Source organism: Miscanthus floridulus, chromosome 17, assembly GCF_019320115.1.
Source record: "Miscanthus floridulus cultivar M001 chromosome 17, ASM1932011v1, whole genome shotgun sequence".
Lineage (NCBI taxonomy): Eukaryota > Viridiplantae > Streptophyta > Magnoliopsida > Poales > Poaceae > Miscanthus > Miscanthus floridulus.
In genome coordinates this window covers 103549137-103572706 of record NC_089596.1, presented here as the reverse complement: position 1 = coordinate 103572706, position 23570 = coordinate 103549137, and the positions used below count along the sequence as shown (strand labels likewise).

The 23570-nt window shown below is 46.1% G+C and overlaps 1 protein-coding gene and 1 pseudogene across 1 annotated transcript; both read left to right on the top strand.

Moving 5' to 3' along the window:
* Positions 1-5952: 5952 nt before the first annotated feature.
* Positions 5953-17667, top strand: LOC136516116 (uncharacterized). The gene is made up of 9 exons (XM_066509506.1): positions 5953-6134; positions 9444-9486; positions 9759-9851; positions 9947-10009; positions 10092-10168; positions 16569-16586; positions 16696-16781; positions 16937-17025; positions 17656-17667. Exons 1-9 carry the CDS (start codon positions 5956-5958, stop codon positions 17665-17667), a joined length of 660 nt encoding a protein of 219 aa, XP_066365603.1. The 5' UTR covers positions 5953-5955.
* Positions 17668-19092: 1425 nt separating this feature from the next.
* On the top strand, positions 19093-21287 carry LOC136516817 (3-ketoacyl-CoA synthase 11-like; annotated as a pseudogene).
* The last annotated feature ends 2283 nt before the right edge of the window (positions 21288-23570 follow it).

The following is a 23570-nucleotide window of genomic DNA, read 5'->3' as shown; positions in this document are numbered from 1 at the left end:
TGTTAAAGCTCGATTTGGTAGTCTTATATACTATCTAGAGTGTAATGAAGACCGTTTAAAATTAGGAACAACGATTTAGTAGCCGTGAGAGCTTTAATATTCGTGCACGACACGTTCTCGGGAGAGTTCGCCGTGTGCGCGCAGTCACCGTGCCTCGGGGGCACATCGCCACCACGTCGGTGCGCTCTACGCATGCACACGCGTTGCCATGCTTGGTCGGCCATGGCTGCCATGTCTTGGCCGCCTTGGCTCGACTATGTGGAGCCGTCGCTGCTGCCGCTCGCACGGCAGGGTGGCGCTGCCCTGCTCCGCGTGCTAACATGCCGCCACCACCTCATGCCATGCCGCAGTCGCTGCCGCTGTAGTCCCATCCATCGAGCTTGTGTCTATCTGTTGCTCCCGCTCCTCGCCGCTGGCCTAGTTTGATGCTGCGCGCACGTGGCCCGCTCGCTGTCGCTTGCCATTTATGGCACTGCGGCCGCACGGGACATGGCCGGTCAGGGATGTGTGTGTTGTCCATAGCCCCTACGTGGGTACGTTTGCATCACATTGCCCCGTGTCCTGCCGAGCCGAAGCAGTGCCAAGCCCACCCGTCGCCCCATCACTTCTCTCTCAATCTCCCTCTTCGCTACTGCCATCGGAGCTGTGCCCACGTGGTTAGCCAATGAGGGATCACGTCGCCTCAATTCAGTGTGTCTGTAGTTCATTCATCATGCCTACTTGCTATCCGACCCTACCAAGCCGTGATGGAGGTGCTGCCAAGCTCCAATTTTGGAGTTTTCCCTCTGTCGTGCCATTAAGGGTAGGTTCGGCCGTGGCCGAGGGCAACCAACCATCGCACCATCCCACACCCAGCCAACTACGCCACGAGTTTTGCCTCCACCTCCACTGCACCTTGTGCTCCTTGCTTGCACCTCTACCACCTCACCGGTGCTGCTGACGTGGCCACGCCATCATGGAGCGCCACCACCTCTCGCTGGCCGCACGTGGTCAGTCCTGCTCGGGGTATCTCTGACCGAACCATCACCGCTGCCGTGACCAAGGTAAGCTAGGGATGCTTTCATGCTAGCCAATAGCGGCACGGTGGTCTAGGGTGGCCGGTACGGTCGTGCCACCATCACATGCAGGCGCTCACCGTGGTCGTCACTCCCGTAAGCTCCGCCGCTACCGTAGCTTCGGCTAGTGTAGGCACTTGGGCTGTAGGTGCAGGTCGGCCTGCTAGCTGGGCCAGGGTGAGTCCTGGTTGGCTGGTGTGGCCGTCCAGTGCCACGTCCATCGTGCCGACGCACGCAGGGGTGGCCAAAGACCTCCCTGATGCGAAGGTGAATTATTACAGGGTCATTAGTGCATGATTGCTGACCGCGTGAATAGCACGCATAGTGTCACATGATTTCATTTAAACGTGGGGACTTTTGTGCAACTGCGGTAGTGCGCGCGGGCTCCCCCACGCGTGAGCCACGTTCGTGCGGTTCACACCGTCGTGGGCCGTGCCTCGTTGAGCCGCGAGGCCAAATTGCCTTTTCTTTTTCCTAAGAAAATAGAAATAGTCTTATATTTTACATTCTAAGCTAAACTTTGGAAATTAATATCAATTCGCTTAGATTTCAAAAAATTGTGAAACTAATTTTGTTAGGTTCCTAAAATCATGACCTATCTGATAATGTATTTTGTTCACTTAGTTTTATAGAATTTTCTAGAGTAGACTAATTAATTTGAAGCATTTAAAATGTGTAAAACAAGAACTTGTAGGAATTATTGTGATGAATTAGTAGAAGTACTAGCCCTAAAATTTTTACAGTAGATTCCTAACAATATTAGGTACTTACCGTAATTTTTGTAGCCTCATAGGAATTAGTTTGTTAAGGTAACTAAATGAGCCCTAGTCCAAAAATATATCGTTAATCAATCAAATGTCAAAAATAATTGAGGATTTGTAGAACGAAAACATTTTTCGGAACAAGCATTACTTGGCGACGTGGATACATAGACTAGTATGTTAGTCATTAAGCTAGCTCGCAGAGCGTAATCATATTTTAGAGTTACTGTTACCATTGATTAATTGCGTCTCTGCGTTGCATCCATATATATCATAATAGGAACAACGATGGATCATGGAGTTGACCGAGGTAGTGAAAAAGATGGTGACTTGATGATCATGCTACCAAGATGAAAGCTAACTTGGTTATATCTTACCCAAGCAAGCCCTGTTGCATAACCCCTATTATTCTGCACTTTATTTTATGCTTGGTTATATATCCTTATCCTATGAGTTTTACTAGCATGACAGGATTGTGTATATTGCTATGCTATAGGTCCCCGGTAGAAGTCGAGTGATTACATGTCACTCGCGAGAGATAGGAAATATATTATTGTTGTTATTATATTACTATCATATAGAAAATATATGAATGATAATTGAAGACCGGATGGAATGGTACTTGGATCTAGACTTAGTTTGGCATTCGAGCGAGGCTCGGATTGCGCTTGTTCTGCCTGTGTCAGTTAAAGACCGTCCGTTGCATTGGATTATAGTTAGGTCATAGACTTATTATCCTGAACACATACTTATTTATGGAAGCAGAGAAGGCTCGTTGCTCTCTTGTCATGGGTTTTGACTCTTTTTGGACCGACTGATTGGAGACAGGGATGGTAGAGGTCTAAGCACCACACTAAGTCCAGAACTCAGGTGTGGAGGCTTGGAGTCCAAGTTTGGATGGGAACTTGGACCCCTTGGCAGGAGAGTGGTGGGTTGGTGCTGCTTGTGCCTAGGGTACAAGCGGGGTGTATGTTTCGGGGTACCCAGCTAGGCACATTGATTCGTGAATCGCCGGGTAATCCGGTACGACTTGTCTACAGTCTAGCACCGTAGTAAGAACTAGACTATGAAAGATGGTAAAATGGTTCTGATTGCTTACCACCTGCTTGAAAGTAGCACAGGTGCTTACATAAAATGGTTAGTTAATGAACTAATGATGACTGCTAATGAAATTGAATATAAGGATGCACGCTTAGTAATGCTTTATGCAGCTGTAATAAACCCACAAGCCAGATAGTCTTGCATATCCTTGGAATCTTTTTTTCCTCCTGACGGGTAAGTCTTGCGGAGTACAATTGAGTACTTAGGGTTTGTTCTACCCTGTTGCAGGTGACAGGGACATGTGGAGCTGACACTTATGTGTGGAAACCTCCTGGTGGGCTTAGCGAGGATTTTCTTAACGTTGCGGACATAGAGTTTATTTGAAACTTCCAACCAAAATATTTTACAATGGAAAAACTTATAACCTGTTATGATGTATATAACAGATCATCATGCTAATGTTTGACTTGTCATTAAATGATTTTATTTCCGCTGAAACTCTGATAACATGGTTATATTTCGCTGTTATAAAGAATAAATATTATACTCTAATGTTGCATGGAAAGTGATGTAAGAAATGGCTAAAATGATGTAAGCTTTATTCTCCCATTTATGATCATATTGAAAAATGTGAATTTTTGGGTTCTCCCATGGGGTGTGCTCGATAGAACTGCCTGGTGTAGCTCACCTTTGGGGTGCTTAGTGTTTAGTAGAAGACAAGCATCTCCGTAAGTGTGTTATTTTAGGTGGTTTTGCCGCATTATTATCCTAAGCACATACTTGCTTATGTGAGCAGGAAGGCTCATTACGCTCTTGTCGTGGGTTCTATCTCTTTCTGGACCGACTGATTTGAGGCGGGGAAAGGTGAAGGTCTAAACACCACAGTGAGACCGGGTCTCAAGTGTAGGGGTTTGGAGTCCAAGTTTGGATGGAGACCTAGACCCCATGACAGAAGTGGAATGGGTTGGTCTTGTTTATGCCTGGGGTACAAACAGGGCGTGTGTTTTGGGGTACCCAGCTAGGATACATTGGTCACGAATCACCGTTTCCGTGAGACGGTACTACTTGTCTATGGTCTATCAACGTAGTAAGAACTGGAATATAAAAGATGGTAAAATTGTTCTGATTGCTCACCACCTGCTTGAAAGTAGCATAGGTGCTTACATAAAATAGTTAGTTAATGAACTAATAATGACTGCTAATAAAATTGAATATAAGGACGTATGTTTAGTAATGCTTTCTGCAGATACAATAACCCATAAGCCAGATAGCCTTACATGTTCTTGGAGTCTTTTTTTCTCCTGTCGGGTAAGTCTTGCTGAGTACAATCGAGTACTTAGGGTTTTATTCCCCCTATTGCAGGTGATTGATGGATGGTAGAAGACTTTTATGTGTGGAAACCTCCTAGTGGGCTCAGCGAGGATTTCCTTAAGTTGTTGACGTATAGTTTATTCAAAATTTTCACAAAATGTTTTTGCAAAGGAAAAGACTTACAGCCTGTTATCATTCCATGTATATGAATGTTCCTCTTGTTAGCGCTTAAACTTGTCGTTATATACATTTTCACTGAAACTCTGATAACATTGTTATTTTCCGCTGTTATAATCAATTGAGGTAATATTCTGCTACTATAATTAAGTGATGTAAGAATGGCTTAAAAATATTATAAGCTTTATTCTCTCATTTATGATCCTGATGGAAAAACGTGGATTTCACGTTCTTCCTTGGGGTGTGCTCGACGGAACAGCATGATTTAGTGCACTCTCTTAGGTACTTAGTGTCTAATGAAGGACATATACCCTTAACAGGACATTAGATTAGTCGGTTCTGCCACAGCTAACGCAGCCGAATAGCTGACCGATGAGGGCGTTGGGCACCCAAAACCTCTGCTCCTTCCACCACGTCCGCAGCGCGATCCTCCGCTTGTTAGCCTACTACCGACATTGTGGTGCGCGAGCACCAAGGCACCCGCGCGCGCGGTAGTGGCTCTCGGCGGTAGTGGCCCATGGTGGCGACCACAACCCAGGGAACGGAGCGGCACACGCGTAGAGGAGAAGAAGGTAGAGCCAACAATGATTTTGGTTGGGGCAGAGGACGGCTGCAGGCAATGGAACACGATGGCGCTGTGAGCTCTGCTCACTGACCATGGTGGTTGCGGCGGCGATCTATCGATCTCTATCCCTGAGCTATAATCGACCAAGGTAGGTAGTCCATCGGAACCCCCTTGCCCTCCTCTCCCTCCCCATAGTCTTGGATTAGAAAATGGTGAAGCTCCAGAGAGCTGCCATAGTGGTTGCGGCGGCGCTGCCGTGCCCCATGACTCTGCTCTCTCTCCTCTCCCTGTTGCGCGGCGGGTGGCGGCGTGGCTGCGATGGCTTCACTCGCTCGCTCATCCGGACTGGACGGAGCACGCGGTGGTGGGGGGCACGTACCCGACGGCGGGGCGCATGGCCGGTGGTGGGGTGCGCGACCGAGACGTCGCAACCGTGGCGGAGCTGGGAGAAGTCCGCGCGGGCTTTGGTGGCGTGGTCACGCGGGTAGCGGGCTCCGGCAGCGGAGCGCATAGGGGCACGGCTGGAGCCGAGGAGCCACACACGACCGGCGATGAGCTACGCGCATCCAACATCGGGCTCGGGGTGGACTCGCCTCGCCACGCGCATCCGTCGCTACCCTCGAGGTCGGGCCACGCGCTGACGCTGGAGCAGGCCACGCCTGCCGAGCTACCGTCGTAGGCCTGTTTTTGGATAAGATGGAGGTAGAGGAAGATATCAGGATGAGGAGAAAGACGGTGACTAGGTCACTTGCGGCTAGGCCCTACCGGCTAAAGAAAGAAGGATATTTTAGGCATCGTCACTAGTCGGGCCCGCATATCAAGAGTGTCAGGACAGAATGACGTGAAAAGCAAAAAAAAAGTTTAACGTCATGGTATCCAGTTGTGTTCAAACTTTTTAGTGGCCCAGGGCCTGGATCATCTTTGCTAATGGCACACGGCTAACAGACTCAAATTCACTGGCCTGAATTAATCTTCCGGTCCTGAATAAACTGGAGGCGGAAATGAAGCATCTCACTCTCAGGCAGTCAGGTTGCGAGTTGCGACAATGGCGTCGTCCGCTGCTGCTACCGCGAAGCTGATCGCGCTCCCGCCGGCGCCAACCCGTGGCGGTTGCTGCTGCTGGAGGGCATGCCCTAGACCCATGGTCCCCGCCGCGGCGGCGCCCCTCGGGGTCTCCGCCTCCGCCGCCTCGTCGGACGTGCCGGACTTCCTCTCGTCCAATTGGTCAGTACCCGCCGTTTCGACTTCCCTTTCCCCTCGCTGCATCTTGCTCTGCGCGTGTGAGAAGTCTCAGCTAGGTTGAGTACACGTTACGGGATCTAGTTAGATTAGGGCCCCGTTTAGTTCCGAAAATTTTTGGGTTTTGGGTATTGTAGCACTTTCGTTTGTATTTGGTAATTAGTGTCTAATTATGGACTAATTAGGTTCGAAAGTTTCGTCTCGCGATTTCTCACCCAACTGTGCAATTAGTTTTTTTCATCTACATTTAGTACTCTATGTATGTGCCGCAAGATTCGATGTGACAGGTACTGTGTAAAAATTTTTGGCTTCTGGTGAACTAAACGGGGCCTAGGTTGCGTAAGGCCCTCCGCAGTGTGCGAGTGGTGGCCGAAAAAATCTGAATCCCACCTCAAACAACGAGCACTGTGAGTCTTGAAGTGCTGCAGTGTAGAAAACGTAGGAACCGAAGCCATCTGCATTTATTGGGGCCCATATGAAATAAAGTAAGGCTACTTTTTTCCTTTTTCACCTACCGGTTCTCTGTTGGCTGAACTGAATAGGTGAAACGATATTTTTTTTTTATTGTTTGGGCATCGGCGCAGGTAGTTGTGTCGCTCTTAGATTTTTGAGCATCGCTAGAATCAGGCATCGGCTTCTGCAGTGTGCTGAGTGATGCTCTGCTCTTCTCTCTCCTTTTGAGGCATCACTTTAGGAGCACATTACGGAGGGCCTAATCAGGGCAGACACGGATAGCTGATGGGGCTTCTGGTTTTGGTTTCTATTGTGTTCTCAAACACATTTCGGTGACTACTACACCACTTTTTTTTCAGTTATAAAGTAAATATATTTGTAAGAATGGAACAAAATGCCATGAAAGTATCATTTGGATTGATTACCGTGATCCGGACAGTCCAGGATTGGAACAAAACTCGAGGGGAAAAATCGTTTTCAGGTACAATGTTTTCAGGTACATACATCAACTGAAATTTGTGTGCCTGTCTGAGCACTGTATTGACAGGATGTTATCATTGGCAATGAAAGTATGTACTGGAAACTAGTTTCTCTCGACTTGACTAAGGCCCCGTTTGGTTGGGCTCCGGCTCCGGCCGTCCAGCGGCCGACACCCGGTTATTGTTTACCGGAGTCGTTTTTCTCTCTCCTCCTTTCCTCTCTCACTGACACAACTAGAGCCGGAGAAGCTCGTTTTTCTGGCTCTGCGGCTTTGGCTCCTCCAGGCACCTGTCGTCCGCCCAAAGGCCGACACCCTGCTACAGTGCAGGAGCCGGAGCCCGCGGGAGCCCGGCCAAACGGGGCCTGGCCGGGCTCCGACGGCTCCGGCTCCGGCTCCGTCCTGTCGGCCGCCCAGCGGCCGACACCCTGTTACTGTTCACCGGAGCCGTTTTTCTCTCTCCTCCTTTCCTCTCTCACTGACACAACGGAAGTCGGAGAAACTCGTTTTTCTGGCTCCGCGGCTCCGGCTCCTCCAGGCACCTGTCGGCCGCCAGCCCTGCTACAGTGCAGCAGCCGGAGCCCACGGGAGCCCGGCCAAACAGGGCCTAAGTCTATTAGGTGGTAAAATGGTTCAATAAATCAAACAGACAAGTGTTTCCCCTTCAGGTTAGACATCCAACAGTAGTGTATGAACTAAACTGACATCAGAGCCTCAATTTGGCTTTCCGTGGAAAGAAACCATACCATTCATTCTCCAACCCACCTTTTGTCTACCAAAACAGTCACATGGTTACAGCTACCTGGATGCTGCATATTACAAAACATTGTGGTAGTAATTCATTCACTTCAGGGCTTCTGTATTTGTTTGAATTGGTTAGCTAGACCATACATGGCAATTGGATATGCTAAGCGTCAGTGTGAAAGCATGTTAGGAATGGATAAATACTGGGTCAGGAGGGCCTGTTTCCTTCTGCAATTTCCAACAACATGCTCAGTTTTTTGGAGTTGTGTGCGAGACTGCGAGCATCCCAAGGCCCAGTTTAGATGCAAATTTTTTTTGCAAAATACAACTGTAGCACTTTTCGTTGTTATTTAGCAATTAGTATCTGATCATAGTCTAATTAGGCTTAAAAGATTCATTTCGTGGATTTCGTCTAAACTGTGTAATTAGTTTTATTTTTTATTTATATTTAATACTTCATGCATGTGTCCAAAGATATGTGACGGAAAATCTTGAAAAATTTGGTAAAATGAAGTGGAACTAAACAGGACCCAAGTGAGGGATGCCTGTTTTTGGAGGACTGGACTCTTCTGAAGATTAGGTTGCCTGCACAGCACATATAGGGAAACTGTAACCTGAGGCAGACAGGCTGAATCGATTTTATTTAGTTCCCTCTATTTTGCAAAATTTTTCAAGATTTTTTGTCACATCAAATCTTTGGACGTATGCATGAAGCATTAAATATAAATAAAAAATAAAACTAAATATACAGTTTAGACGAAATTCACGAGACGAATCTTTTAAGTCTAATTAGACTATGATTGAACACTAATTGCTAAATAACAACAAAAATGCTACAGTACCATTTCGCCAAAAATTTCGCCAACTAAATGAGGCCTTGCATATACATCCATCAAAATTTTATAAAATATAGTTGCAGGGATTTGGGCAGCCAACTGTCATAGTATATAAACTCATATGTTATTGTTCTACCTAACTTTTCTCCAGTGTAGGCCAAAAGGGCCACGGAAAGGACTGCTGTCTTTTCACTTTTCATTTGTCTGCTTTGTTTAAATTTATTTATCAAGTCATTTTGCTTCCTGTTCTGCCTAAGAACTGCACAAATAACTGAGAAACTAATGGCATAGCATAACTTCTCCACAAATTTACAGTGAGTTGTGAGATCGTTACCATTACCTATCAGGTATTCCTTTAGGCCAAAAAGCTTAAGGACATTCTGAAATATCCTCTCCCTGTAACAACTGTTCTGGCAAAGTGGCATGTCCTCTCCTATAAAATTACTTTTTTTTAACGTTGTATTGTAAATCCTGTCTTCCTTCCCCCAAGATCATGTCTTACTGCATAAAATGGTTGGATTTGAGGACTTTCAGGCCTCTGCTTAGATTATTTTTTTGTGAGCTTGGCAGTGGGAAATCCCACCTGAACAATTCATACCATTAAGGAGTAGCCTCTACTAGGCAATAAGAAACTTGTGAAGTTGTGTCGACCATGATAAGGCATGCGTTTATGGCCTAACATCCCAGATGTAATAATTAGTATGACATAGTACATGAACACGAGTTAATCCCGGAGTTGATGCGCTTGCAATACTGACTGGAACTTGCTGTTGTTTGCCTCAGGCTTGAAACTCGCAAGAGAAAGCCCTTCGGTCCCAGGTTGAATGTAATGCCCTGTCTGAAAATAATTGCAAAAGAGCATAAATATTTAAATCTCAACATTAAAGAGCGTACCCAGTGCAGAGAGCTCCCGCTCTGTGCGGGGTCTGGAGAAGGGTGTCAGTTGCAAGCCTTACTCTCGCATGTGCAATGCGAGGAGACCGCGACTCGAACCCGGGACCCTCCGGTCACAGGTGGTAAGACTCTACCGCTTGCACCAGGCCCGTCCTTCTATTTAAATCTCTAACATTGGGCATTTAAAACGGTTCTATCTTTCAGTTTAGTGCAGAAGAAGCAGTCGAATACCGGCTTGAATCCTTAAAATACAATTATCAGCCCCGCCAAGATTATGGGATAGAGGTCATGTACCGGGTAACTATACAAGCACGAAAATTCTTCATTTCATCGGTCATCGTGTTAATGAAACTCAACTTTGATCAGGCTGACGAGTTGTGTGGTCTTATTAGTTTGCAGGCTTTGACCCCTTTGAAAGGTCGACTTACTTCGGACGACAGTTTGATCTAGGACAGGTAGTCTGAAACCTATTCCTTCTGGATTATACTGGCAGTCATAGTGTGTTAGTACTGACTAACTGACACCAATACATTCCAGTTTGAACGCTTCCGGCGATTGTTTCACCATTCATCTTACAGAGTGCTGCTGGGCCACAAAGAAAGAAATATATTAAGGCCTCATTCTGATTGGTTCCAGACCAAGTTTTGATCCTGACCAGGATCGAGTGAATCCTGGTTTGTCACTAAAATCTGGTGAATAATTATTCTTGGCCAGGATCAAAACCTGGTGAAAAAAAGGAGTGTTCGGTCGAGAGAGGCAAGAAAACAGGGGTAGCAGAGCTGTACTTGTAAGCAAGCAATGAACATCCAGAAACAACTTGACTGTAATTGACTCACAAGTTACAAAAGATGGTAATCTGAACATTATCACAATCTTTAGCGACTACACGTATCTGAGCTGCATGTCAAGTAACCGTCCGCTCAAGTTAACACCACATCGAGGTCGCAACAATGTTATTAATGGTATATGAGTGACTAGGAGTTGGGAGCCACCAGGCAGTAAGTTTGCATCTGGTACTAGAACTCTAATAACATTACAGCAAAAATTAGACATATACATGAGTAGAGTCGATCTCTTCAAAAAAGAAGACTAGGGGTTCCTACAAGCGTTTTTGTTCCATCATCAGAATTGCTCCACTCATAGACCACAGCCAGTCATATCCCCGCCAGAGTGGTCCTGCAAACAGGGCAACCCAAACACCAGTGGAACAAGTCAGTTGAGGGGACAAAACAAGCAAAAGCTACCATGTGCTACGGTGCTGTAACGGGCTAGTTTCAGCGTGTCAATTACAGCAGCTTGTGTGACGTGCAATAAAAACACCATAAGCAGCTCCTAATTCAAGCACGTTCTTGGACCTAGAATGAGCTACAACAAGTGCAGTAGCCCTGCTAATTGACTAAACCCACCCCATTCCAACCCCACTCCAAATCAAATGAATTTGTTTTCTCAGCCCACCCATAGGTTGCTTTCATCCAATCCAACGTGCTCAGTGGATTGCACTCATGGATTTTAACCAACAAATTAGCACCTAAGCAGGAATGGCATACTGCACAAACAAGCATACCAGACTTGTCCCTCACACGGTCACACCGTGTTATGTTGGATGAACACAATTGATCAATTTTAGACTTGTCCCTCGCAAAAAGTTGCTGATGTGCTTATTAAACCAGGAGTTAACATTATTTTGATCATCCACAGGTGCAAATTAAACATGTACTGAAAATTCTTTTATATGCACTGCAATCAGCAAGTATAAGCCCATGAGTTAATTAAATTATATGCACTGCAAGTATAATAAGCAAGCTATGAGCACTGCAGCCTGTTTTCAACTTCAACTAATTGAAAGCATGTAAAGAAACAACTACTCTGCTGCTACTGTAACCGGCCACTGAACTACTGCTACTGTCGGCACACAAGTAAAAGCACTGACAACATCCACTGAAGTCAGCAAGCAAACACAGAGCAACAAAGAATTTAGCAAAGCACACTACAGGTCAAACAAGAGATAAGATATTTAACTAAATCACTTTGCAAAGGCTAAACTATTGTCACTACCAGGTGTGCATAATATGGATGCTACTCTGAATCACATAAATGACATAACTACATTTTAATATTGACATCACAAATGAAAGCACTCTATCTGCAAGAAGCAATTTTCAACCTTACTACTAGCATTTAAGTTTGACAGTGTCACATCATTACAAACCTACTACTAGCAGACTGCAGATATACTCCTTGATCTCAGCTTTCAACCTTACTATAAAAGGACGTCAATTTTCAAGCTAAATGAAAGGAGCAGATCTCAGCTTTCAACCTAACTAGAAATGCATATCTATAGTCCAAATCCTCTTACTAGCAACTCAACTATCAAAATGTTCTCATCTCTAAGGGTTGCACAGAACTAAAAAATATTTCTTCTTTCAGTTTTGCAGTGACTAAAGGACTCTTGTAGTCAAATAGAAGGAAAACATTAAGTTTTCAGCAATTAAGTAGACTGACCTGTTAGATCATTGCACTTTTGAGCCAAACCAAAGTTGCTTCTCGATCTAGTTCACACTCACTTAGGAAGGCCTCTCTATTTTCTTTGCTCTTGATGAAAACTACAAATGCTTTTGCCTTCTCTTCCTTTGTCAATTCCATTGTGCTCAGAACAGATATACACCTTTTGATAGAGAAGTCATTACCTTCAGCAACCTCCTTTTCTCTGGCTAGATCTGCAGACTCATCTTGTACTTGCTTAGTCCTCATGTCTAGGTATCTCCTCATAATTTCTTCAATCCTTTCACCCTTCTTAGGTCTCTTTTCTTCCTTTTCATGTTTTTTGCTTGATGTAGTAGTAGTAGTAGTTCTTCGCTGTCTGCTTCTTTCAACAACTACGACCTCATTTTCTTCATCTCGTGATAGAGAACCTCGCTGTCCATTTCTTTCAACAGCTATAACCTCACTTGCTTCCTCTTGTATCTCAATGATCGAATCATCTTCATCTAGTATCTCATGAACCTCAATGTTGTTCAAGTCATCTACATCATGAATTTATTGAAGTGGTGCTTCCTCTTATGGTGGCTCAAGAGAAGTCAGATTGTAAGTACCTTCAGCCAAATGACCTACACGATAACAAGGAAATAGTTATAGATAGTGGTCTTTCTTCATGAAATTCAAGTATAAAGAGAACCAATATAGCTATGACCTAACTCTATAAAACTAGCATATTGTTGCTTAGTCATCAGAACTAGTAGACAAGTCAAGTGAATCATAGGATAATATAGATCAGCAAGATAGAAACAAGCAAATACTAAAGTGAGAAGCAGAAAGAATATATTGATTGGCACTGTTTGCAACTATAGAAAGTGAACCTACCATCATAAAGCTCTTCCAAAGCATCAAATAGTGGAAATCTTGCCTTACTGTTGCGGAACTTCCTAATTTTAGGGAATGTCTGCACATTCAAAGAGAACCATTGATCAAATATGAGGTTATCACTATGAGGATATCCATAGAATTACTTCAAGAAATCAACTTACAATTTTAAGGTTATCCCACATAGATGGTGATCCTTCAACCATATGCCTATCTTCATTCCAGGTGGCCTCACTCTGCCTCCTTACCTCTTTGAGCATCCTATAGTCTTTCTTTAGCTGTCCTTCTTTGTCTTGAATCTGACTCTTTGTGTAGTTGACATACTTGTTTCTCAGATGGAACTCCTTCATCATTTTATTTCACCCTTCAGGGGTCCATCCGTTGTCACCTCTGTAGCCACTATCTTTATAACCATGGAGAATGTCTACCAGGGACTTCTCAAGGGCCAGATTCTAGTCTGCTCTTTGCTTTACTACTACGTAAACCATGGTCAGACATTAGGTTACCAAAAATCAGCAAATACAAATAACAGTAAAGAAATACCAGTTTATAGGTTATAGGTTTACTAAAACTACTATAATAGCACATGGTGGAATAAATTGTATAGAAGAGAATTACTTCAAGAAAGTTATTTTTAGTAGCAAACAGCTACAAAGAAATAACAGCAATAATAGCAGAGAATTAAACACAATACCTCTCGGAGAACCTCCAGTCTTCTTTGCCTTACTGCATTTAGGAGAAGCCTTCTTTTTAATACCACTTGTTGTACCCAAGAACCGGTGCAACTTTGGTGACGCCCTTGCAATCATATTGAGCTTCGGGGAGCCTTTTTCCAACCATCGCTATCAAATATGAGTATATGACACAAGCCTATTCACTTATTACAAGCTTATTCAATTATTACAAGCCAAGTTTATTACAAGCTTATTCATGACAAAAGCTTATTACAACCTATTCAAAGACTAATTTAAAGACTAAAAAGAAGTCTCTGCTTAATTATAATACATGCTTATTACAAGCTTATTAACTTATTATAGCCTATTCAAAGACTAATTTAAATGTTGTTGGTACTGAACCCACATTTCTTGGGCGATGGTGTCTCTTAAAGCGTTGCCTTGTACTGAACCCACATTTAGGTCATTCATTTGATCACCACTTGGTACAGCAACAAAGTTTCTTAGAGAGATATTATCCGGCTGATGATCTAACCATTCCTCATCTCCATGAAGTAATCGGATCAGATTATGGAAGATGGAAGCAGCTATAGGTATCTTTACTTGATTTTCCAACATGTGGAATGTGGCAACTTTCAGAATGGGGAAGCGCTTCTTAAGCACCCCCAAAGCCCTTTCCACATGGTTCCTCAGTAGTGCATGGCAGTGGTTAAAGAGCTCCTTTGGGTTCTGCGGCCTTCGATGTCCAGCCCTAAATTATTTCAAATGGTATCGAACTCCTCGATATGGAGCAAGAAAAGATGGAGTATTTGCATACCCTCCATCAACCAGATAGAATTTGCCTGGAGGTACTTGGAAGCCCTTGCTCATAGCTGATCGTAGCACTCTAGAATCTGTAGCCAATCCCTCCCATCCACTAGAAATGAAAGTGAAGTTGAGATCGAAATCACAATTCTTGAAAAATGGATAGAATCTAGGATTGTCTTGGATTTTTTATGCACTTGATTAGGATCAGGAGCTTGAAGGTAACGGCGAGAGAGTGCGGGAATGACCACCTTGAAGAAGTGGTTGATGTGATGATGGAAGGTGTCATTGATGTGCCCAAAGAACACTTAGAGATCCTCATACGAGGCGTTGTGACTTAACATGTATAGGAAGAAACCCAACTTCTCCTCCATAGTTATCCTAGTATCAACAACAAGCCTTTTGCTTCTAAGATAATTTGCCAATTCTCTAAAGATGCGTGGTTCCATCCTAAATGCAACTTGACAGTTCTTGACATGTCCCTCGAGGAGTCTTTGAACTTTAACCTCGCCTGTTTCTTCCGAAGTATGACGTTTCTTCTTTTCCCCTCCTCTAGCAGAACTCATAAGATATAAGGCGGTGAAAATAAATAGCATCATGTCATCGTCTTCTTCCTCCCTCCTCTTTCTAATATGATCTCGTAGTGAGAGACGCATTGACTGAAGCATACAATTTTATAGTCATATAGAAGCTAAATATTATTAACCATGTCATATAGAAGTTATATTATTGACCATGTCATATAGAAACTTTAATAAAGATTATAGTCGTCTTATATAAGCATATATAAACTTATAGTCATATAGAAGCTTTTAGAGTACCTTTTGGAGTTGGTACCGGGTCCCAAGAAGGCGGAGGTTCACCTTCCCCAACTCTAAATGGTGCTAGAGAGATCTACAAGTAACAAGAAACCATTTGGCAAATCAAGACATCATCTAGATAATAATACGAGTAACAAAGTGAGCTAATAGGCTAGGTATGTCAACTTCAGTCTTCACTACAGACTGAAACAAAGGGACATTCCTTAATTCTGGAGGACGGAATTAGCAGAATTCCTCTTTTTATAGTACAAACGAACTAGGCTAAGCTTGGTGGTCTCTCGCTGCCTTGCTATTGGAAGTAGACTTAACGACAGACTGAACGCCCAAACGAGAAAAGTATATGGCGCAATGAAAGAACTACACCGAACAAAAAGTCTACGTTTTCCTCGAAACCAACTGAACGTGGCTTGTTCATTCCTCTGATCCATCGAGGCAGAGCTATAATGAAACGTACGCTCTATGCATAAACAGCAAATATCCGCCAAATACATCACCACGAACGGAAGCAAGAAGTAGAGAGCAGGCAACACCTACGAGCATCAATCAAACCCGTAAAAGAATCAAGCCCATATGCTCCATCCCAGTTGTACAGATTTCGAACTTGGGACGAATCCAAACCGGAGCCGCGCATGGCTTACTAGTATGTATGAGATCAGGCAGGACTCACCCTCGGTGTTGGCGACGACCCGTCCCGGCCCGAGCAGCACCGCCACGGCAAGGACCACCGCCCACCACCTCCCCGCCGCCGCCGCCATTCCAACTCGAGCGCCAAGCGGGCCCCACCACCTCACCGACGCATGGGCGCGCGGGTCCCCCCACCGATGCGAGCTACACGGCGCTGCTCGATCTGCCGCGCCGCCGCCAGCCTCTCCCTCTAGAGCTCACGGCATGCTCCTCCTCCCCCCTCTCCTCTCTCTCTCTCTCGCGCGCGCGAATGGAAGGGAGATTTTTTTCCTTTTCCAAGAACCCTAGAGGAGGGAGAGAGGACGAGGACGAAGGGGAGAGCGAGGGAATCACCGGTGAGAAGGACGAGGAAGGAGGAGGACGTAGGGTTGCCGTCGCCTCACGCTGCCCCGCGGTCTCCCCGCGCCACCCTGTGGTCACCTCGCGCCACCCCGCCGTCGCCTCTGCTGCGTCGTCGCGTGCTCGCGTCGTGGAGACAGGGAGCCGGCACCGATCCGGATGGTAGGAGGTGTGGTTCCGTTCCGGGCCGTGGAGACCGGGAAAAGAGAAGCCGGTTTTCGTTCCAGGCCGGCCCGAAACAAACGCATATTCTAGTGCCCATCCGGATTAAAAACGGGCCGTAGCAATCCACCCGGAACGGGCCAATCCGGTAGAAACGAACGGGGCCTAAGCAGTTTATGGGTTGAAGAGGTATTACAATGCATAACAGATGAAAGTTAGCATAATTCATATATACATAATTATCTTCATTCTCGGAGAATTAAATTTGTGTCACTCTGCGTCACACCATGTTCAACGGAACCGGTTTAAACAAAGAGTTTGGGTACGAGGAGCCCGTCCAAAAAAAAATGTACCCAGTGCAGAGAGCTTCTGCTACGTGCGAGGTCTGGGGAACGGTGGCAAGCCTTACTGCGGAAGAACCTGCAGCCTGTTCAGTTGGCTGGTTCATATCGTTGCTGATTTATAAAGAAGTACTGCTGACTGGTTTATATAAAAAAAATACTATTTTAACTAAAAATTTACGATCATTTACGACTAGCCAGCCAAACGAACACGCAGCTGACTTGCGAGTTCATCTTCGATGCTGCCTGCCTGCGGATACAGCAGGTCAATGACGTGATGAAGCAGGTGAACACGTACTATTTACAGCAAGTTACAGCGCGGTTCTTCTTAGTCTGCGTTTAGTTTCCAAAAAAATTTTCAAAAAATGTGATAGTAGCCATTAGATCGAATCTTACGATACGTGTATGGAGTATTAAATATGGATGAAAAAAAACTAATTGCACAGTTTGGTTGGAAATCGCGAGACGAACGTTTTGAGCCTAATTAGTCTATGATTAAACACTAATTGCCAGATAAAAACGAAAATGTTACAGTAACCAAATTCTCAAATTTCGCGAACTAAAGAGAGCCTTAATATCCTTTTTGAGTTTTGACCATTGCCTCTATTCACTTTTATATGTTTAACGTGTTTGGTGGAGTCTGTGGCGTCGCTTTTCAACATGTGTTCTCGCGACCTACGACGACTTAAAAAGTATTGTTTTAACAGTACAAAACAGAGACCGCTGGGCTGCAACGAATATATGTAAAGGTTTTCACACTCACCGGAAAGGCTAGGAGGAAACTTGCAGTGCTGGTTTGTAGCCGAGAACGGTGATGATTGGGCAGGTCAGTATAACGTGCTTGCGAGACGAAAGGAACATGAGATCGACTGCATATATCTATCTATCATCTGACTGACATCTGTGATCTATGCAGTGTGGCCACTGACCAGGTGATTCGGTGAAGAAAGCAGCATCTCTTTGAGACTTTGACCCTGCCTTTTTTCGTACTACTTGTTGCTTGCACTAATCATCCACTAGAGTAAGTCCAAAAACTTCACTTGGAAAAAGAATCCTTCCATGAAGGACTTCATGGTACACACGATTTGCATGAAAGCGAGCAACGAAATGGCCCCGAAATACCCTTTCATTTACGTACTACTTCTCCAAATAAATTAATTTTCAAATTACCAAATTAATCTTTTTAAATTTTAACTAAATTTATAGGAAAGAGAATGAAGATTTATAACACTAAATTAGTATAATTAGATATGCTATAAAATATTTGTTTATGCTGTGCTCATTGATGTCATAAATATTTATACTCTTTTTTAATAAATTTGGTCTATAACACAAAAAAAAAGTTTGACTTATGACAACTCTAGAAATTGATTTTTATTTAGAGACGAAAGAAGTATATTATAAAGTGTGTGTGTACTACATGTATTCCATAAAAAAAATGTAAATTAGGTCAAAACAAATTATTCTAAATTCGACTATTTTATAAAAAAATCCAAATACATGGCTTGTAATAAGTATACTAAAAAGTATGTTTCATTACCAAGATAATAATATATTGATTTAATTATACTTAAATCGTTTAACTTAGGGCCTGTTTGGATCTTATTCTCGTAGCAAGACTTTGGAATGTAGAATTTGGATTCTGGATAAAAATAAATAAATAAAAGGTGTTTAGATCTTATTCTCATAGTGATTACTGCCTTTGCACAATGAAAATCTTCAAATAATAGGGGTAGGATTATACAATCTCACTCTAAAATTCGATTGTTTGGATCCAATTTTCATTTTTCTCTCATTAGCATTTTCTAGGAGATCTACACAGGGCCTTACTATAAATTTTTAGAACTAGAGTAGAACCGTATCTTTTCTATATGGAGGAAGTATAATATAATCTAGGTACGTCCGTGTACACGTGTGTCTTACGCTCGGAAAAGGCGTAGTCCACCACACGCCGCGCAGGCGCGCACCGCACGTTCGCGTACCGTCCGTCCCCCGAGCTCTGCGCCCGAACGTGTGTGTATGGCTGGACCGGCGCCCGCGCAGCCGCGCACGGCTCTCTCGGGGGGGTCCGGGCTAACCGCCTCGCTCGGCCGCGCCCGCGCGCGAACGCGGCGCGACTACAAGATGCCGGGCCGCCACGTCACGCTCACCCGGGGCCCACCCCTCCTCCTGGCTGATCCTCCTCCTCCCGCCCGCCCCGGTCCCGTAACCGTCGCCGTCGAGCCCCCATCCGCGTGGCGTTTGTCGGGCGCGTCAGGCGGAACGCATGAAGCGCCGCTAGCGTGTCCAGGCCTTCAAACGCAGCACAACCCCGGGCGGTTGCTTGCCCTCGCTCGCTCGCTAGCTAGCTGACATGGCGGACGAGCCAAGAACAGCGGCGGCGACGTCGAGCGGCACGCCGGACTTCAAGCAGTTGGTGAAGCTCAAGTACGTGAAGCTGGGGTACCACCACCTCATCAGCCACGGCGCGTACCTGCTGCTGGCGCCGCTGCCGGGGCTGGTGGCGGCGCACCTGTCCACCTTCACGCTGCGCGACCTGGCGGACCTGTGGCAGAGCCTGCAGTACAACCTGGTGTCCGTGCTCGTTTGCACCACGGTGCTGGTGGTGGTGGCCACCGCGTACGCGCTGACGCGGCCGCGGCCCGTGTACCTGGTGGACTTTCGCGTGCTACAAGCCCGACGACGAGCGCAAGTGCAGCCGCGCGCGGTTCATGAACTGCACCGAGTCGCTGGGCACCTTCACGCCGGAGAACATCGAGTTCCAGCGCCGGGTCATCGAGCGGCCGGGGCTGGGCGAGGACACGTACCTCTCGGAGGCGTTGCTCAACATCCCGCCCAACCCGTCCATGGCCAACGCGCGGAAGGAGGCGGAGATGGTCATGTTCGGCGCGCTGGACGAGCTGTTCGCCAAGACGGGGGTGCGGCCCAAGGACGTGGGGGTGCTGGTGGTGAACTGCAGCCTCTTCAACTCGACGCCGTCGCTGTCCGCCATGGTCGTCAACCACTACAAGCCCCGGGGCAACGTCGCGAGCTACAACCTCGGCGGGATGCAAGGGCTGCAGCGCGGGGCCCATCGCCGTCGACCTCGCCAGGGACCTGCTGCAGTGCCACCGGGACGTACGCCGTGGTGATCAGCATGGAGAACACCACCCTCAACTGGTACTTCGGCAACGACCGCTCCATGCTGGTGTCCAACTGCCTGTTCCGCATGCGCCGCGGTCCTGCTGTCGAAAACCGCGGCTCCGCGCGGCGACGGTCCAAGTACCAGCTGGTGCACACGGTGCGCACGCACAAGGCCGCCGACGACCGCTGCTTCGGCTGCGTGAGTCAGCGGGAGGACGCGGAGGGCAAGGTGGGCGTGTCGCTGTCCAAGGAGCTGATGGTCGTGGCCGGGGACGCGCTCAAGACCAACATCACGACGCTCGGCCCGCTGGTGCTGCCCATGTCGGAGCAGTTGCTCTTCTTCGCCATGCTCGTCGCGCGCAAGGTGAAGCCCTACCTCCCGGACTTCAAGCTGGCGTTCGAGCACTTCTGCATCCACAAGGGCGGGAGCGCGGTGCTGGACGAGCTGGAGAAGAACCTCAAGCTCACGGACTGGCACATGGAGCCGTCCAGGATGACGCTGCACCGGTTCGCAACGGCGGAGCCACGTATTGGCCATAGAGGGCTCTGGCCCCCTTGCCCCGTAAAAAAAAAGAGAATATATGTTGCGGATGTGCAAATCCGCTAGCTAATTTAGCCCACCAGGTGATGGGCCACGTGCAAGCCTGCACTTGGGAGTTGGGACCCGGGCACCTGGCCCTGGCATCAGTCAACACGAGCAAAATAATCCACGGAGTGACCGAGACAGCGGAGCCGAAGGTCGGAGCACCGGAGCTGTCAATGCCTCGAGCTGGAATCCTTGGCGGCCTTCTTTAACTCGCTCATTGGCGGTCGGCTGACCGGCCCCCGGCGGCTGGCGCGGCGGCGCCCCAACGCGGCAACGCCTAGACAGCCAATAGCAGCCACGCTAGAATCTGTACCGTCAGAGTCAGGTCTCACTGAAATGCCCCCCCCCCCCCTGTATTTGTCTCCAAGCTCTGCCACTCGGCAACACCTCCAGCAGCTCGCCCTAGTACGAGCTCGCCTACGCCGAGGCCAAGGGATGGATCACCGCACTTGGCAGATCGCCTTCGGCTCCGAGTTCAAGTGCAATAGCGCCGTGTGGAAGGCACTCCGGTCGGTGAACCCGGCCAAGGAGAAGGGCAACCCCTGGATGGACGACATCGACAGGTACCCCATCTGATGACTGATTCGCAGCCTGCAGGCATCTCCAATTCGCCATTGCCATGCCTGTGTCTGCCTTTTGATCCATCGGATTACTGTAGCAAAAGCCGTGGTAGAATCAATGTATACTAGGAGCGGAGTCGATCGTTTTGTGTTACATATACGTACACTTCTGAATCGGCCGCCGGTCTGCTAGCTGTTACATACATACATATACTCAGTCAGTCTGTTCGTTTGCTGGTTTCAGCCAGAGCTTATCAGTCATGGTACAATATTTTTCTCTCACAACAAATCAGCACCAACCGGGCTTATCAGCCTAGAAACCAACCAGCGAACATGCTGGGGCATGTTCGGCTGGTATTAAAATCTAAAGCTGTTTTATTGTAAGAAAAAAATACTATAGATTCTAGCTGATAAGTCGGCTGTACACGTGGTGTGAATATATATAAAGTATAGACGTATAGTGCGTGCGTGCGTGCTTGACACGAGCCATAAGGGAATAGTAATATACAGTACTACTGTATACTGTAATACGAAAGCTGAAAGCACGAGGCGGCAAGCCTGTGCGGCCACACTGCAGAACAGCCACGTGCGTGGAATTTCTGTGAATGTGGATTCAAGAAAAGAACAAGGAATATCGTTTCAGCATCTATAGAAACATATATTCGTTCAACACTTGTTGTCCATCATTTTCTGGTGATCTGCTGATCGTCTGAGATCAGCACTCTTCAGAGCACTGAATCTGAACGCACATACTCTGAACGTAGCACTGTCCTTTAATCACAGCTAGTTTCTCCCAGTTCTCCAAGTCCTCTGCTCCATACTACTCCCTCTGTACAAAACAATACAATTCTCATTTTTTTAACAAGTTAAACTATTTTAAATTTAATCAGATTTATGTGAAAAGGTACCAACATTTTATGATACCAAAATATGATTAGGTTGGTCATGGAATATATTTGAGGGCCTAGAAGAGGATCCAATCAGTTCACCGGCTACAATTTGTCCAAACTATACAAACAACACGAATTACAATTTAGAACGAATACATTATTTCTTATTTCTCTTCTCCTCTTTGTCCAGGATACAGTAAATCTGTCGCTGCCTAAGAGAAAATCAAAGACACAAGTATGAATCCAATTTCCAATAAGTTCTGTTTCCTTGGATCATACTCGTGTCTTGTGATGGTGATGGTTAGCACATTGGCTGTACATGCAGCTATGCCGCGGTAGAAACGACCGAAGTCAATTCAAACACAAAGTGTTGATGTCTGAGTAACCAGATGGCTTTTCCTCGCTTACGAAATCCAAATTTCCTCGAGACTCCAGGGCATCGACACATGTTTTTTTTTAAAATAATTGAGCGTTAGTAGATGGATTAGATAATTGAGCGTTAGTAGATAGATTATGAAAACATCTAGGCCCTTAGTTAGGTTTCGGTGATTAATGATGATACGATATTACTATGACTAACGTGTGTTTTGTAGAGGCAATTTGAGTTAGGTCATGGTAATGAAAATTGATTGGACAATCATGGTTGTCATGCCCCAGTCGATGGAAATCGTTTCGGTTTTCAAAGGATGGACGACAAGGTAAATGACGGACTAGTTTTAAGTGTCGTTTGGTGTTGGAGAGACATTTAGAATAGTTTAGAACCTTATTTTTTATTTGGACGTACTATTAAGGGGGTATGGACTAGTAGCTTGACCTAGGTGAGTCTAGTGAGTTAGGTGCGGTGCACACTTGTCAAACCTAGCACTAGGTAGCTTACGAATAGCCCTAAGATCAATTGGGGTCAACTTCATTCATATAGGATTTCGAATTGAAAGTGAATGAAGGGTCAAATGACTGACCGAACGCTGGTCTAGTTGTGACCGGACCCAGGAGGGTGAGCTCGGTCAGTTTATTTGATCAACTACATTCATCTGGTACTAACCGGACGCTGAGTGGAGGTGCACCGGATGTTGGGGTACATGCGTCCGGTCCACTCCAGAGAGGTTCTGGAGAGGTTTTTTCTTGACCGGACGCGTCCGGTGGGTCCTGACCGGACGCTGAGTGGAGGAGCACCGGACGCTGGGGTACCTGCGTCCGGTCCACTCAAAAAAGGTTTTAGAGAGGTTTTTTCTTGACCGGACGCGTCCGATGGGTGCTTACCAGACGCTGGTCAGAGTCCGGTCAGAACTTAACAGCTCTCTCTGACATAGTAGCGAGTACAACTGACCAGAGCGTCTGGTCAGCCCGTAGAGTGATGACTCAGCCTTCAAACGTTATGTTTTGAATAAGGGGGTATAAATACTTACTTCACTTATCCATGGGAGATCTCTTATCCATTTATTCAGCTGAGAGACACCTTTGGAGTGCAAGAGCCTAGTGGGGTGATTGAGATTTGATAATTCAAGATTAAGAACCTCATTAGTGCATAGGGAGTAGCAAGTGTGTATCCACCCTTCTCATTAGGCTTGTTTTGGTCAAGTGAGAGTTTGTGTTGGTTACTCTTGGTGATCACCATCATCTAGACGGTTCGGTGGTGATTGAGAGCTTGGTGATCATTCGACGGAGCTTGTGG